This window comes from Camelus bactrianus, chromosome X, assembly GCF_048773025.1.
Source record: "Camelus bactrianus isolate YW-2024 breed Bactrian camel chromosome X, ASM4877302v1, whole genome shotgun sequence".
In the NCBI taxonomy this organism is placed as follows: domain Eukaryota; kingdom Metazoa; phylum Chordata; class Mammalia; order Artiodactyla; family Camelidae; genus Camelus; species Camelus bactrianus.
Window position 1 is genome coordinate 67,105,277 of NC_133575.1, and position 18,937 is coordinate 67,124,213.

General features: G+C 33.0%; 1 protein-coding gene across 1 annotated transcript; it reads left to right on the forward strand.

Moving 5' to 3' along the window:
• Window positions 1-897: 897 nt before the first annotated feature.
• CYLC1 (cylicin 1) lies at window positions 898-7,806 on the forward strand (the record flags this gene model as incomplete). The annotated part of the gene is made up of 4 exons (XM_010949755.2): window positions 898-934; window positions 1,962-2,080; window positions 3,377-4,972; window positions 7,777-7,806. Coding segments are annotated over 4 exons (1,782 nt in total), but the record flags the coding sequence as incomplete, so codon positions are not given.
• Between the last annotated feature and the right edge of the window lie 11,131 nt (window positions 7,807-18,937).

An 18,937-nucleotide genomic window follows, 5' to 3' on the forward strand; every position in this document is an offset into this window, starting at 1 on the left:
CACTAATTATCAGAGAAATGAAAATCAAAACTATAACGAAATATTACCTCATATCAATCAGAATGGCCATCATTAAAATGTCCACAAATCTTGTTTATCCCTTCCCATCCCTCCCCCCAGAAACCATAAGTTTGTATTCTATGTCTATGAGTCTGTTTCTGTTTTGTATTTATGTTCTTTTTTTTTTTTTTTTAGATTCCACATATGAGCAATCTCATATGGTATTTTTCTTTCTCTTTCTGGCTTACTTCACTTAGAATGACATTCTTCAGGAACATCCATGTTGCTGCAAATGGCATTATGTTGTCGTTTTTTTATGGCTGAATAGTATTCCATTGTATAAATATACCACTTCTTCTTTATCCAGTTATCTGTCAATGGACATTTAGGCTGTTTCCATGTCTTGGCTATTGAAAATAATGCTGCTATGATCATTGGGGTGGAGATGTCTTTTTGAAGTAGGGTTCCTTCTGGATATATGCCCAGGACCAGGATTCCTGGGTCATATGGTAAGTCTACTCCTAGTCTTTTGAGGAATCTCCATACTGTTTTCCACAGTGGCTGCACCAAACTGCATTCCTGCCAGCAGTGTAAACAAGGTTATACTGTATAGCACAGGGAAATATATACAAGATCTTGTGGTAGCTCACAGTGAAAAAGAATGCGACAATGAACATATGTATGTTCATGTATAAATGAAAAATTGTGCTCTAATCTGGAAATTGACAGAACCTTGTAAACTGACTATAACTCAATAATAGATAGAAAAAAAAGTCCACAAATGATAAATGCTGGAGAGGGTGTGGGGAAAGGGGAACCCTCCTACACTGCTGGTGGGAATGTAGTTTGGTGCAGCCACTGTGGAAAACAGTAAGGGGATTCCTCAAATAACTAAAAATAGACTTGTCCTATGATTCAGCAATACCACTCCTGGGTATATATCCAGAGGAAATTCTAATTCAAAAAGATACATGCATTCCAATGTTCATAGTAGCACTATTTACGATAGGCAAGAATTGGAAAAAACCTAAATGTCCATTGACAGATGACTGGATAAAGAAACTATGGTGTATTTATACAATGGAATAATAATCATAAAAGAGAATAAAATAATGACACTTGTAACAACATGAGTAGTTCTGGAGATTGTCATTCTAAGTGAAGTAAGCCAGAAAGAAAGAAAAATACTGTATGATGTCACTTATTTGTGGAATCTTTAAAAAAAAAAAGGCACAAATGAACCTATTTACAAAACAGAAACAGACTTTCAGACAGAAAATAAACTTATGATTACCAGGGGGAATGAGTGGGAAGGGATAAATTGGGAGTCTGAGATTTGCAAATACTATTATATGTAAAATAGATAAAGTTTCTACTGTGTATCATGGGAACTATATTCAATATCTTGGAGTAACTTACAATGAAAAATCATATGAAAATGAATATATGTATGTTTAGGTATGACTGAAACATTAAGCTGTACACCAGAAATTGACACAACATTGTAAACTGACTATACTTCAGTTAAAAATAGAAGTTAAAAAAAAATAAATCATATGTGCTGCAATCTAGCCAAAATTACATAAAGAAGAAAAGCAAGATAAAGGAAATGATGGAGATGTTTCTAAGGATCCAGGAATCCTCCCTACATTCCATTCCTACTGTTTGATTGTATTATTGCAACTATTATGATATAAGTAACTGTTGTGAAAACTGGTTTAATCTAGAACATAAAAGTATAAATGTCATGTTAGCAAAATGTATTGCCACATGGAGAAATCTGCTTTTTCCCCCTAACTGATATGCAAATATGCAAATAAAATACAAACTCCAGGAGGAAAGGTATATTTTTATTTATAATTTAATTTAATTAAGCAATATATTTTTTACTCAAGAATATTTCATGGCTGATGAAAGTTTGGTTATTAATGCAAACTGTTTATTATCTTCTGTCATTTCAGTCAATGAGTCAAGCAGAAAATTATGGAATCAACAATACTTCACTTTAACATTTCCCAAACCACCCCAGCCAGGTAGAAAAAAGAGATCAAGACCTTCAGAATTACAAATCACAGTTCCTGTAAGTATTGAAAAGGTCATTTTTAACTAAATCTAAGATGATAGAATGTATAAATATAAATAAAATATAAGTCATTTGAATTTTGCTACCTATTGGAATCATATATTTTAAATGTATGATTCTCTGTAAAGCAGATTACCCCCAACTATTTCAGATTAAACTTTTATTTATATGTGGTTCTCCATTTCAAAGGCATTATATAGCACATAGGCTAGGCAAGCTGGAGAGTCTAATGCTGCAACTGATGGGATCTCTCAGGAAATATTTACCAGCTGCAAAAATATCTAAAATTTGAATCCTAGAAAGAGAGCCAATCTTGATGAGATTTCAAGGCCTCTCCATGTTCTTTAACCTGGCATTCACATACTAGATACACAGAGATTCAAGTTTTCTACTGTTTTTATAAAATGGAGTTAATCTGTTAATCTATCAAGTAACAGAAGCAGTAGCCTACAGAGCTCACCCATGGTGATGTCAGAATATACTTTAAAGCATCTCCCAAAGCAGAGTTACAGTCAATGCTTTATTCAAGGACCATTTATTACATTTGTAGAGATCCAAGTTTCATCCTTCTCTTTACAGTTTTCCTTTAAGCCCATATAACCATTTCACTGACTGGTGATGTCCCTACTGGATAGTTGAAGGATTATAACAAGTAAATGTAAAATTAGTCTATGTGGCCACTATGACAACCAGATTTGACAAAAGTTTGGGTGGGAGTGAAAAAAATACACTACTGCTAAACCAATTAATGTGGATAAAACACTTGTTTTATTTTATTTTGTTTTTGGCAGTTCTTCTTAGAAGAAACTTAGGCTTTCAATTTGATCAGAGACCTGGAAAGCAAGAATAGAAATCAGGCTAGGCCTCAAGCCTAGAGAATCATAGCATATCACAAGAATTATTATGACAATATTCAAGGGCATCAGCTTATTTCTTATCTAACTTGGGGCTGAAGGGTACACAAAATGTTTCAAAAGAGCTTTCCAGGTAGGACTCCAAAGGGAACCTACTATCAGTTGTGAGGACAGGACCTGAAATGTCATGGATCATTGTAGGCCTACTCTGATCCCAATATGAATCACTGAGGAAACTCTAAGGTTTCTCCTAAATTCATTTTATTTCCAAAATGGAATTATCTCACATACACAAACACACACAGAACGCTGAAAAAGAAAAAAAAATGCAATTTTTAATAGATAGTTATTGAAAAGCTAGATTATTTCTTGGATTCAATATAAAAAGATATAACTTGTTCAAAAAAAAGCTTATCATTATTCTAATCAATCTTTTCAGAGACATGACAAAAGAAATTTAGAGGAAGTTCAGAAGCCAGCTCATATATGGATAAGGCATTCTTTAAGAAAAAATTTTCCGAGGCCATCTATTTACTTAACTGTCAGGAGAAAGACTTCATTCAGACATCCTTATTCTCCTATAACCCATCCTAAAAAGGCACAAACTAAAAGGTCCAAAGATGACAATAAAGGAACAACTTTGAAGAAAGTTTCCAAAAAAAATACAGGCTCACATGAAACAACTCCAGAATACAAGAAAACAGTAAATGATGATAAACCTAAAAGAGGAAATGAAACAGATAATACTCCATCAAAATCATCCCATGAAAGTAAACTATCTGAGAAGTCAAAGTGTAAATCAGAAACAATCCCAGAATCCAAATATTCTAATTCAATCTCAATAAAACATCAAAAAAAGGATAAGAGAGATTCAAAAAATTCCAAGGAGACAGATATTGAATCCATATGTACAAAGAAGTATTCTAAGAGCTCAAAAAACAATTTGGATGTCAAATCAGAGACTAGCTCAAAAAGTAGTTCAAATATGGATTCAGTGATGTGTTTTGAAGAGTCTGGTGCTGAACCCATGGAATTTGATATGTGGTTAAAGAATTACTCACAGAACAATTCAAAGAAGCCTCCAAAGAAGGATGCAAAAAAGGATGCAAAGAAGGGTTCTGATGCTGAATCTGTAGATTCAAAAGATGCAAAGAAAGAGTCAAAGAAGGGTAAGAAAGATGGTAAAAAAGATGATAAGAAAAAGGGTGCAAAGAAGGATGCTGGGTCCACTGATGCAGAATCTGGAGACTCAAAGGATGCAAAGAAAGGTAAGAAAGAGTCAAAGAAAGATGAGAAGAAAAAAGATGCCAAGAAGGATGCAGAGTCTACTGATGCAGAATCTGTAGACTCAAAGGATGCAAAGAAAGATTCAAAGAAGGGTAAGAAAGATTCAAAGAAAGTTGGCAAGAAAAAGGATGTCAAGAAGGACACCAGTTCTACTGATGCTGATTCTGAATCTGAAAGGGATTTTAAAAAGGGTAAAAAAGATTCAAAGGAGAAGAAAGGTTCAAAGAAAGATGTCAAAAAGAAGTCTGCAATGAAGTCTGAAGAGTCTACTGAAACTGAGTCTGACTGGGAGTCAAAGAAGGATAGAAAAGATGCAAAGAAAATTATGCAAGATTCAAAGAAAGGCGCCAGGAAGGATGCAATAAAGGATGTAGAGTCTACTGATGCTGAATCTGATGTGTCTTCCAAGAAAGACCTAAAGAAGCCCCAAATAGTCAGAAGCTCAGATGCTGAATCTGAAGAGTCACTGTATAAACTTGGGCCTAAAAAGAGAGAAGCTGATGAATCAGATGCCACATCTACAGATTCAAAGAAGGAAGCACAGAATCTAAAGAGAGAATTCAAAATGCCATCCAGAAGGACTACATTCAAACAAAAAGAAGAAAAAATAGGTGCAGGTAGAGTTCCTCCATCAAGGGAAAGACCACCACTACCTCCTTGTGAGCCTTTACTGCCATCACCTAGGGTCAAACGTCTCTGTCAGTGCCAGATGCCTCCTCCACCTCCAAAACCGAGATATGCTCCTTTGGTATGTTTATTCCTGTTTTATCTTTAGAAAAAATTGGATCAAAAATGACAGATTTTAAAAGTTTAAATTTATATTTTTTCTAAAGAGTAGTTCTCTTTTACTGGAATGTTGACAAGTTTAGGTCTCACAGATGAGAAAGATGAAGAGTACTTCAAAAGGACTCAAAAGTTGCAAAACAAATGCCAAAAAGTGAAGAATAATATTTACTTTGGAGCAGAGAATTGGCTTGTGATTTAAGAAAACATTTATAATTACTTGTAAAAAGAGTCATATTACAAAAGTGGTTAACTATTTTATACTTAACATTAAACAAAAATGAAAATTGACTAAAACTTCTAAAGGACAGATTTAAGTGAGATATAAAGACATTTCCTAGGAGGTTGCTGAATATAGCAAAAACTCAACCAAAATTCAGACATAGCAGGGTAGAAAAATAACATACTAGGATACAGATATGCAAAAAATTGTTTAATCCATATCTGAACTAAATAAACTTTTTTATGAACTGTCATTCTTACTGCTAATTAGGAAAAGATGTTAACTTGCCAGAAGTGACTAGGTCTTCTTTGGTTTATAACAGTCTCTTTGAGGTTAATCCAGTCTTTTTGGAGATACTCTGGAAATTCAGAGTTTCTATTTCTCACTTCCCAAGGATCTCCCCTTCAATCCCCTTTCTTCCAAAACCTGGCTGTAAGGGGAAGCTTAGTTAGACATCTCATTTTGGATAGAAGGGCTCCTGTTCCATTGTTGTCCTCCCTTGCTGGCTCTCCGATTTTTGGTTGAGGTGCATTCATTTGAATGGTTTCTGGTCTCTGTTTCCTCTGTTTTCACACAGTGTTGTCTATTCTTAGCATGGTAGGTCTGATGCTATCTGTCCTGCTAAACTCAGAACATCTGTATATTGTGGCTGATTCTTGACCTTGATCCTTATAATTAATTAATTTTCTCCCTCCTTTTCTCCTATTCCTCCCAGTCCTCTTATTCTTCCTTCTCAAAGGGCTTCTAGATCAGTGAGAATCTCCCTTTACCTTGTGTTTCAAGTTTTTCTATCCCTGGTTTATAATAAAATTTTATGTATTGATCTTCATATATCTTCCATTTGGGGGAGGGATTTATAAATCCTTTTATCTCTCTCAAAAAGCCTGAATTTCTCTTGCTGGACTTAATATGTCAGCTTTGATACTCAAAGCTGATTAATGACTCCCTTGTTCAGGGGTCAGTCTTAGAGATTGAGTTAATGAGTGGATAGCCAATAGAGCAACAAAATTTATATGAAATGAAAATATATTTGTGGATAATTTTAAGGTAAATGAAAAAAATGGACCCTCAAAAAGCTGAATTCTTTTCCAAAAGCATTTTTTTATGAAAAATAAGTAAAATACAAGAAAACAAGTTGGAGCCAAGGGTTAATTTTAATTGTAAGAAACAATTTTCAGGGCATGTTCTGGGCTTGTATATATTCATACTAAGTCTCTTTAATACACTTCTGTCTGCATGACTACCATCCAGTTAGGATCTTCCATCCCTATCACTTAACTGAAACTATTCTTTTCAAGATTACCAAATACTTTTTGTAACCACATATTCTGGTTTCTCTTCTCTCCTCATGTTACTTTACAATCCAGCAGCATTTAAATCAACCTTTTCTTCTTTTTAAAAACACTTACTTTACTTGATTGTATGCTTTCCTGTTTTTCTCCCTACTTACTAGTTGTATTTCACCACCTTTATTGTATCCTACTGTTCTTCCCCTTTAATGTTGATATGATATAAGACTTGGTCCTGGGCCTTCTCTATCTAAAATTCTCCCTTGGTGAGTCCATCCAATTCAATAGTTTTAAATACCATCTATGTATTGATGACCCCAAAATTAATATATTCAGCTTTGGTCTCTCCAATGAATCCTAAATTATTTATATCTAATCAACTACTTGAAATTTTCAGTATAGAATCTACTAGGCATCTCAAACTTAACATATTCCAATAATACTCAACTCATCCTAAAACCTATTCTTCCCCAGTATTCTCCACCTTAGTAAGTGGCACTGTTGTCCACTCATTTGATCTTTTAAAACCTGGATGTAATCTGTGATTCTGCTCTTCTCCTCATCCCCCACATGTAATCAATCAATAAGACTTGTCTACCATAACTCCAAAATCTATCATGGATCAGTTCACTTCTTTCCATCTCAATCACTACCACCTTAGTGGTCCCCATCATCATCATCCTCTGCTGAAATACTGCTGAAATACTAATCTTGCTACCTCTACTCTCCACTGCTTAAAACACTCTAGTGGTTTCTCATTACATTCAGAATAAACTAGGTGTCTTACCTTGGATTGCAATGCCTACATTATTCAGTCCTTGCCTATTTTCCATCCTCATCTTGAACCAATTTTCCATTTCATTTTATGATCTAGGCAAACTAGCATTCTTTTTGTTTCTCATACACATTAAGATTGTTTTCTTGCCAAGCATTTGCATATGCTATTCCCTCTGCTTGGAATGCTTCTCCCCAGATCTTTGCATGACTAATCCTTCTCATCATTTAGTTTTTCAGATTAAATATTATATTATCTCTTTAGAGAAACCTTCCCTGATTAGCATATCCTACGTCATCCCCTCTTGCAACAATACTCCAGTCACTCTTCTAACCCTGAATCTTACTTTATTCCTCTTCATAGAATGTATCTTTATATAAAATTCTATATTTATTTATTTGCTTATTAATTATATTCATCATTTGAAATCAGGCTCCATGCAATAGTGAACCTGATCTGTTTTATCATTCCTTTATCTGCAGTTCCAAAAGCAGCACGTGGCCTACATTTGATCAGTTAAGAAATTTGGGCTCTCTAAAATAGCTGCAGATCATATCACCCTAGTGGCTTCTGACATCCATTTACCCAAGCATTTCTACTCTAGCAATATTAGACTAAAATGACCAAACAACAAACATTTTGGAAGTGGGGCAGAGAAGTCACAATAGAACAGTTTACATTCTAAGCGGATGTCTGAAAAGGAAACATATGTATCCTTCTTGCATGTGTGTGGGGAATTTATGATGAGACTGTGTCATGTATCTTAGGTCTCTTTTAGTATGAGTTTGAAGAACCATGCCCTTACTCCTTCCACCAGAGTCCTGTTGGTTCTCATAGCAGCACATAAGTAAGGCTAGTGCCTTGTTTCAATGTCACCTCTGTTTATACTCCTGGATTTAAAGAATTCACACTTGAAATTATGTTTGTAAAGCTTGACATGATCTTCCACTATGGATGAAGAATTCATTATATTCCACTTACTGAGGTGGAAAACTAGAGTGTTAAGTTTAAAGTGTTTTGTTTTCCATTCTAATTTTTTCTTTCTATTTTTTTATTTAGAAATAATTGAGATACATCATTATATTAGTTTCAGGTATACAACATAATGATTGGATATTTATATCTGTTTAGAAATTATCATCACAATAAGTCTAGTTAACCTCCATCAATGTGCATAGTCACAAAATATTTTTATGTGTGATGAAAACTTAAAATCTACTTTCCTAGCACTGTCAAATATACATATGGTATTATTAACTAACGTTACCCTACTAAATGTTGTATCTCCATGACTTATTTGTTTTATAGCTGGAAATTTGTACTTTTTAACCCCTTTCACCCATTTTGTCTACTCCCCACCATCTCCACATCTGACAACAACCAATCTGTTCCCTGTATCTCAGTTTTTCTGTATCTCTGTTTTTCTGTTTTTGTTTTCGGTTTTTTAATTGTTTCTACATATAAGCAAGATCATACAGTATTTGTCTTTTTTCTGTCTAACATTTCACATAGTGTAATTCCTCAGGTTCCATCCATGTTGTTGCAAATGGTAAGAATTCCTTCTTTTTATGACTGAATAATGTTCCAATGTGTGTGTGTGTGTGTGAATATACATATATATATATATATATTCTACAATTTTATTTATTAATCAATTGATGGATACTTACATTGTTTCTATGTCTTGGCCATCTTAAATATTGCTGCAATGAACATGAGAGTGCGTATATCTTTCTGAGTTATTGTTTTCATTTTCTTCACATAAATACCCAAGAGTGGAATTTCTGGGTCATATGTTGGTCCTATTTTCAATTTTTTGAAAACCTCCATACTACTTTCCCTGGTGACTGCACCAATTTACATTCCCACCAACAGTACACAAAGGTTCCCTTTTCTCCACATCCTCACCAACACTTATTTCTTGTCTTTTTGATAACAGCCATTCTAACAAATTTGAGGTGATATCTCATTGTGATTTCGATTTACAATTCCCTGATGATTAGTGATTTTGAGCACCTTTTCGTGTGTCTGTTGGTCATCAGTGTGTCTTCTTTGGAAAAATGTCTGTTCAGATCCTCTGCCCATATTTTAATTGAATTTTTATTTTGCTATTGAGTTGTATGAATTATTTATATATATTTTATGTTAACCCCTTATCAGATATATGATTTGCGAATATTATTTCCCGTTCTGTAGATTTGTCTTTTCATTTTGTTAATGGCTTCTTTTATATGCAGAAGCTTTTTAGTTTGATGTAGTCCCACTTATTTAGTGTTTTGTTGTTTTTTTTTTTTTTGTCATTGCTTTTGCTGTTAAATCCCAAAAATCATCACCAAGACTGATGTTGAGATGCTTCTCTGTGTTTACTCCTAGGAGATTTATGTTTTCAGGTCTTAACATTCAAGTCTTTGATTTGTCTTGAGCAGATTTTTGTGTATGGTTTATGATAATGGTCCATTTTCATTCTTTTCCATTTGGCTGTCCAGTTTTCTCAACACAATTTATTGAAGAGACTGTCTTTTCCCCTGTATATTCTTGGCTCATTTGTTGTAAACTAATTGACAGTATCTGCATGGGTTTATTTCTGGATTCTCTATTCTGTTCCATTGATCTAAGTGTCTCTTTTTTATGCCCAAACTATGCTGTTTTGATCACTATAGTTTTGTAATATAGTTTTAAATCAAGGAGCTTGAAGCGCCCTGCTTTGTTCTTTTTGCTCAAGACTTCTTTGGCTATTTGGGGTCTTTTATGGTTCCACACAAATTATAGGATTGTTAGTTTTATTCTGTTAAAAATGCCATTGGAATTCTGATAGTGATTGCGTTGAACCTGTAGATTGCTTTAGGGAGTACAGGCATTTCAACAATATTAATTCTTTCAGTCCAAAAGCATAGAATAGCTCTCCATTTTTTGTGTATTCTTCAGTTTCTTTTATTGTTGCCTTATGGTTTTCAGTGAACAGGTCTTTCATCTCCCTGGTTGAGTTTATTTCTAGGTACTTTATTATTTTTGATGCAACTGTAAATGGAATTGTTTACTTAATTTCTCTTTCTGTTGTTCATTATTAGTGTAGAAAAATGCAATGGAATTTTGCATATTGATTTTGTATCCAGCAGCATTATTGAATATATTTGTTAGTTTGAACTATTTTTGGTGGCGTCTTTAGGATTCTCTATATATGGTATCAAGTCATCTCCAAATAGTAACAGTTTTACTTCTTTTCTGATTTGGATGTCTTTTATTTCCTTCTTTGCATAACTACTCAGGCCAGGATTTCCAATAGTATGTTGAATAAAAGTGGTGAGAGTGGCATCCTTTCCTTGTTCTTGATCTCAAAAGAATAGCTTTCATTTGATATCACTGAATATTATGTTATCTGTGAGGTTCTTATATATGACTTTTATTATGTTGAGGTATGTTCCCTATGGAACACTTTATTGAGTTTTTATTATAAATAGATGTTTAATCTTGTTAAATGATTTTTAAGTCTATTGAGATGACCATATGTTTTTAGCCTTCATTTTATGAATGCAATATATCACATTGATTGATTTGCTGATATTAAACCATCCATCCATCCCTAGAATAAATCCCACTTGATCATGGTATATGATTCTTCTAATGTATTGTTGAACTCAATTTGCTAACATTTTATTGAGGATTTTTTGCATCTATGTTCATCAGGGATAGTGATCTCTTTTTTTCTTGTGGTGTTATTGTGTGGTTTTGGTATCAGAGTAATGCTGGCATCATAAAATGAGTTTGGCAGTGTTACTTCCTCTTCTATTTTTGCAAGAGTTTGAGAATGGTTGGCATTAATTGTTTAAATATTTGGTCAAAGTCACCAGTGAAGCTGTTTGGTCCCAGACTTTTGTTCGTTGAGTGGTTTTTGATTACTGGTTCAATCTGCTTACTAGTAGTAAGTCTGCTTAGCTTTTCTATTTCTTCATGATTCAGACTTGGTATGTCATATATTTATCTCTTTCTTATAAGTTGTACAATTTGTCAGTGTATACTTGTATGTGGTAGTCTCTTGTGGTCATTTGTCTTTCTGTTGTATTTGTTGTAGCAGATGTCTCCTCTTTCATGTCTGATTTTATTTGAATCAGCTATATTTTCTTCTTGGTGAGTCTAGCAAAGATTTATCTTTTATTAAAAATCTTTTTCTAGAACCAGCTCTGAGCTTCACTGATCTCTTCTATTGTTCCTTTAGGCTCTGTTTCATTTATTTCTTCTCTGATCTTTGTTATTACCTTCTGTCTGCTAACTTTGGGCTTAGTTTGCTCTTCTTTTTCTAGTTCCTTGAGGTGTAAATTTAGTTTACTTAAGATTTTTCTTGTTTCTTGAGGCAGGCATTTATCATTATGAACTTCCTCCTTAGATCTGCTTTTACTGCATTCCAAGTGTCTTGGTAAGTTGTAATTCCATTTTATGTGTCTCAAGGTATATTTTGATTTCTCTTTTTATTTCTTCTTTGAAATATTCATTGTTCAATACCGTGTTGTTTAATCTCCACATGTCTGTGATTTTTCCAGTTTTCTTCTGGTAATTGATTTCTAATTTCATGCCACTGTGGTTGAAAAAAAAAAGTTTGATATGAATTATTTCTTCTTAAACCTATTAAGACTTGTTTTGTAGCCTAACATGATCTATCCTTGAGGATGTTCCATGTGCACTTGAGAATAATGTGCATTTCACTAATTTTGCATGGAATGCTCTGTATATATTAGTTAAGTTCATCTTGTCTAATGTGTCATTTAAAACCAATGTTTCCTTATTGATTTTCTTTCTGTATGATTAATTTTTATTTATGCATTTTAGTAATAAAAGTAATACAAATTTATTACAAAAAATAAAGCAATACAAATATATAAAGAAAATTATATACCCTCATGCCTACTCCATAGTTCCCTACACTTGCATCCTCTTGCAGTAATCTATGTTAGCAACCTGGTGTCCCTTTTTCATTTATCATCTTCTTCTATTTAGAAACATATGTAAGCAGATAGATTGATAAATAGATAATTTGTTTTGACTAAAATAAAACTATTCATATGCAGTACTTTATAGCTTACCTTATCACTCAATGTTATCCTGGTCATCCTTCTAAGCCAGTAGATATATATCTAATGTTATTGTTTTTATTTCCAACTTATTTATGACCACATACATAATTTTGTGTAATGGGATATTTTACATTCAGATTAGTTTTACTTCAGTCTTTTAATTTTGTTTTCTCCCCACTCCCCATTTCTACTTTCACTCATTGCTTCCTCTTATCTCCTCCGTAGATAACACTTATCAACAACCTACTATGTATCATTCCATACTTCTCTCCAAGACTTACTTTACTATATCAAACTTTCAAGCACACTCACATACATACACACACACACACACATACAGGGTGGGGAGGATTAGAGGATGGGAGGAGTGGTACAGAGATCAGGAGAGAGAGTGAAGGTTTGTTACCATTTTATTTAAAGACAATGAAATAATACATACTTCTCTCCATCCTGGTCAGAAATAGCTGTTTTGGTTCTTACTTTTGCCATTCTAATGGATACAGAATTACTTCATTGATACTTTAATTTGTGTTTCCTTGATTACTATTGAGTTTTAACATCTTTTGAATGTTTTGTGTCTGCTTGAGTTTAATAATTTCAGAATTATTTCTTTGTATCCTTTGTTTATTTTTCTCATTATTTATGTCTTTTTTTATCAATTTATGAAACATTCTTTGTGTATTTAGAAATTAATTCATCTGTCTTCTTTTTGGATTGTCCACAACTGTCATATATCCATTGATTTTTTTCATGGTTTATTTTGCCATACAATTTTTTTTTAATTTTTATAAAGTCAAATATATCTGTAATTTCTTTTATTTATTCTTGGCTTTCTATATTGGTGGAAATTATCTTCTCCATAGGATAGTTTTCAGTGGGGACTAAAAAAAAAAAAAACCACAAAAACTAGTCCTCAGTAAATAATAAATTGTCATCAACTCCAAACTTCTGAGCACTGTGATAATTGAGGTTTTATTGCACTGAAATACATTTTTAAAAAGAGACTTCCTAATATCTCCCAAAATAATTAAAGTTGTTGGAAAATAGAAAGTGCCATGCATGTTGTATAATTTAATGGCCACTATCTATAGTTTTGGAATCAGACAACTTTAATTTGAATCCTTACTCTATCACTTAATAGTGGGATACTTTTAGGGAACTTTCTTTATCATTTGGAGCATTATTTTCCTCAAATGTAAAATAGGGCAATAACAGGACATTCCTTATAGGAAAATGAAGAATATAAAGTACCTAGTATAGGATCTGGTATTGTATTATTGCATATTCATGGAGCCACAGTATTATTAAGATTCCAAAAATAATGACACATATAGATTTTAATTTCATCCAGGCTATATGGACACAGGTAAAAGAAACCAACTCAGTACAAATTGTTTAAGTCAATAAATAAACCAATCAATATTTTAATTGTCACCTTCTGCTCAATAAAATCAACTGATATCTTATTTCATTCTCTAGCAGGTATTGTCATTTACTGAGTGCACAGACGTTACATGGCATTTTGCTCAATACTAGGCATTTGATTAAATAACATCTTGTCAATTTCTACAGTTAATTAAGGGGCCAAAAGAAGATCAATCAAATAACTAGAAAATCCAAAAAAGGAGGCTACAAGATGATTCATTGTTGTTACTCCAGGAAAGTAGATGTTATCTGCATAAATTTAGAATGCACTTCAAAGTACTTATTCTATCTGAAATAAGCCAAACACAAGTTCAAGTTAAACAGATAGGGACTGTAGAACTGTGGGGCCTGGTTTAATTTACACTTTTTTTTTTTTTCCTGAAACACATGCTGCTTCATGATAAAATAAGATAAGTAAGTCCCTTTCCTACTTTGGGCCTGTTCCTTCATCTCCAAAATGAGGACTCAAACCTAGATGAACTATAAATTGAAACAGGTGTGGAACAGCATAGTAGGAGGGTTTTGGTGTTCTCTAGTGGTGCCTGAGAGAAGTAGGCCATATGTTTTCCCATAATTGACTTGGAAAAGGGATGGAATAGGGATGGAATAAGGATACCCCTAATGAGGTAGCAGAGATGACTGAACTACTAGAAGTCAAGAAATAATAATGACATTGAATGAAAACCTTATAGAATCCTTCTTAGGAAAGGATAGAGGAATTCTTAGGTACCACTCTGATTTCTAGAGTTTTTGGAAAGAATTCAAAGATGTATACACAATACAGAGTCATGACTTAGGAGGTCACTTTTTTTTCTGACACTGTAATTACCTAATTTGATCCTTTTTTTTTTTTCCCAAAGCTACAGTTGTTTTTAATTTGAAGCCATCTCATGGCATTTGATGATGAGATTTAGTATAGTGTAATGGCCCAGACATAGAGAAAGACATAAGTACATATTAATGTTAGTTTGTTTTTATTTTGTTTGCTGGTCACTTCCATATCTCTAAATGATGTATTTGTATGGTTTCTTCTCAGTTGTACACGTTTTCTATTGGTTTTCTTCCAAAATGGATGAAGATTTTATTCATCTGCATCATTCTCTCTCCCCTCTTTCTAATATGTTTCTATCTTTGTTTTTAGTTCATTTATTAGCTACCTTTGTAATTCTAATTTTGTATTTTTAACTTTTTTCTAAGTGCTTTTGTCTCTTTAGTTCTCCTTTCTTATCCCTTTTCTCTAGTTATTTTTTAAGTGCTCTATTAATAGTCCCCTGTAATAACTTTTACCAAGTACTATGGCCTTGTCTCCATCCTCATTACTTTGTGACCTCTTGCTTTCATTGGAAATGTGTCTCCCCCTCAGCTTTCCTGAATTTCTACTACTTTGGTTTTCTTTTGTCCTTTCTAACCACTATTTATCTATATTCAGTTCTGTCACTTCTTAGACCTCAAAGCTGTTTCCTATGGTTCAGTTTTTTTTTTTTTACTTGTCCTCTTCTCTGTATACTATCTTTGTAAGCTTTCTTCTATTATTATAGCTTCAATTTTCACTTTTCTGTAGGTATTTCCAAATATGTATCCCTAAACTATTTTCTCATCCATACTGTTGTTGGCTATCTCTTATTTTCTATCAATTTCTAAGTTGTAGGAGACAGGAAAAATGGATTTGAGATTTAACTCTACCATTAAGTAGTAGAGTTTTGTTTTGTTTTTTTTTTTTTTCATGTGGGATTTGGGTTAAGTCATCTGACAATGAGAATAACAATGCCTAACCTACTCACTAGAACAAACTGCTATTAGGTTCAAATTAGAAAGTGGTGTGAAAGAGTTGTGTAAATGCTAGATCACCAAAACAAAGGTAAGACTTTATTAGTGTTATTACTGTCTTTATGACTTCACTTATATTATTCTCCTTTTTTTCTACAATTGGGTTCCCATCTGTAGTTGTCTTCTTCAAAGCTCAACTTCCCCTAAGAATCCTATGACACTTATTGTTATCTATTCATTGGATTGATGTTAATATTGTCTTCCAACCAGACTGAAAGCCCTTCAAGGGCAGGAACCAAATCCTTTTTATTAATCATAGCACCCAGAACATTTTTTGGCATGTAGAAGATAGTTAATATATATATTTGACTGATTACATTTGAAAATTTTCCAGACCAAGCTCTGGTTTTATTATTTTATAAGTTGAAAATTTATATTTAGAATATATTTAGAATAATTTGTGGTACTCAGTAAATTGTCCATCGTCATTTCTTTGTTTCATCTGTCAACAAATATTTCTTGAGCAAATATTCTACGTCAAACACTGAGTTAAACAGTACAGATACATACCTATTTCTGTCATAAAACTTAAGCTTTTCCCCCAGGAAATGAAAATGCCTACAGCTCATCTTTCAATTGTCTTCTCTTTTGAAACTAGAATAGAAACATGAAATATCACATGAACATCCCACCTTTATATTCTATCCTTATCTACTTTATTCTTGAAAACTAGAATTATAGGTCTTTAGAAAAATATTTTATAAATTTCAATAATTAAGATGAAAACATTAATTTTGAAAGGAATAGATAATTCCCTTGTCTTGATAATAGCTATCTATCAAAAACTTACAGAAAACAGTTAAATAAAGTCAAGATATATTTTCATTAAGATCAAGAATAAGATTAGGATACATTAGAGACATCTTTAATTCTTTTTCTTTCAAAACTCTTATTGGATCCTGTTACCCCAAGATGTATCTAAAATCTGATCACTTCTCATCAACTATATTGCTGTCACCCTGGTCCCAGCCACTATATATCTCTCCTATATTACTACAGTGGCCTCCTAAGAGATTTTCCTGCTTTTAATCATTCCCCTTTATATTCTCAGCACTGCAAATAGAGTGTTCCTTTGGAAAATGTACATCAGATCATGTCAGTCCTCTGCTTAAAACTTTGCAGAGCACATGTTAAGAGTGATTCAAATGCTCTGAATCTTAATTGTGGTAGTGCTTTGACAAGTGTATATATCTGCTGAATTCAGCAAGCTGTACAAATAAAATGGATGCAGTTTATTAAACATAAATTTAATTGATAAACTTGATTTAAATGTATTTAGAATTAACATAGGTAAATTAAACCAAAGAGAAATAAACTAATTTGAAAACAACAAAAACTAATACCTCACCATTTCACTCAAAATAAATGTCAAAATGCTTACAACTGCCAACAAAGTCCTAGATAATCTGACTTGCTGTTCTTTCCTATTTCATATTTTCCTCTTCATCAATCTAATGAAGCCACATTGGCATCCTTCCAAACATCTCAGAAATACTATTTAGGGCTTTTGCACTGGCCCATTCCTCTACCTAAAATGTTAATTCTCTCTTTCTAATATTTGCTTAAAATTTAATTTTTCAATGAGGCTAATATAACCACACTATTTAAAATTGCAACAGTCTCCACCATTGCATGCCAATCCTTGCCTCATCTACTTTTTCTGTGAAATTTGCTACCTTCCACTATGTAATTTACTTACTTGTTATGTTTATTTTGTGTATCCTCTCATAAAAAAAACTCTAGGCATAAAGATGATGATTGCAATACTGGCTGTAAGAGAAAAACTTTGGAATTAAACTAAATGTATACAATTAGAAGAGTGGTTTAGTAAATATGAAACAAAATAGCATGCATTCATTCAAATACTATGAAACCTTTAGAATTAGAGAAAGAAGTTTATACTATAATATTGAGAGAAAGAAGGAGGGGAAAATACTATGGGCTTGTAACTAAGCAAAAACCTGCATGTTTGTAGACAAAGAGTAGACAGAAATATGCAAATGTGAAAACACTCGTATTAGTGTGGTAGAATTTGAAGAGACTATCAGCATTCTACTTTTTATATTTTTATATTATCAGTTTTTGAAGTTCTAGTCCACTAAAATAGTCGTGAGATCTTAAGATTCATAATGTAACATTACCTAGGACTTGATTCCTACACAAATGCTGGTGGTTGGACTATTATTCAGTACTTCACATCTTTCAGCGGACATTAGAATCACCCAGGAAAGTTGTTTAACATGAACATTGCTGACTCCATTTCAGATTTTTACTTGGTAGGTAAGAAATAATAAAAATGATATTTAAGTTTCCTTCCACCTATGACATTCTGTGCTTCATTGTAGTCTTTAACACACCAGGAACTCTCTATAATTAGAAGATAAATAAAGTTCTACTTTTTTAATTTAATTTTTTCTACTTTATTCCTCAGCCTGAAGCAAAATGGATTCACAAGCTGCTTTAAAGAACAGCTGAGCACTTTGTTTCACAGAATGGCCTTACCACAGTTAACACTAGCTACTCTCAAATGAGCATTTCTACTTCTGTGGAACTGTAATAAATAAAAACAAGTCTTCCGTGAGCACCAGGAGCTGAATTTTTACGTGTAATTTATAAAGGTGATTTATAGAGATGTGTGCTTTATTTACTAAAAGTCTGAACTACTGAAACCAAAATACTGCAGCATTCTACACCACTTCACTTTGGAAGACATTTCCGAGTTTAGGCTGAAAGTTGGGAATCTTCTTTGGAAAGCCCTTATCATGTTCAGTTAATTGTCTCTTTTACTTTACATTAAGAAAAAATAAACACAGAATGGAAGGAACTAGACCTTTCACAGTGTTAAAAGAAATAGAGAGCTATATGTAGATATCAATCCCCCTGGTGTATATATACACAGAGTCCCAAATGCAATCATTTACCTTTAGACATTTTTTCCTTTATTACTTTATTTAATGATAAACTGCAAGTTCCCTAAAAAAATAACAGACATTTATCAACCATTTCACATATATCCATGAATATGCTTGTCACATTCTTTCCTGAAATCAGGAAAAGGATGTGGGATGAAAGATAGATACATAGATAGATACATAGATATATAGATACATAGATACAGTCTATTCAGGCTGCTATACCAAAAGTACCATAAACTAAGTAGCTTATAAAGAATAGAAAGGTATTTCTCAATTCCAGAAGCTGGGAAGTCCAAGATCAAGGCCCCAGAAGATATGATGTCTCATAAGAGCCCACCTTCCAATTCACAGATGGCCCTTCTCACTGTGTCCTCACATAGTGGAGGCGAACTAGGGAGTTCTGTGGGGTC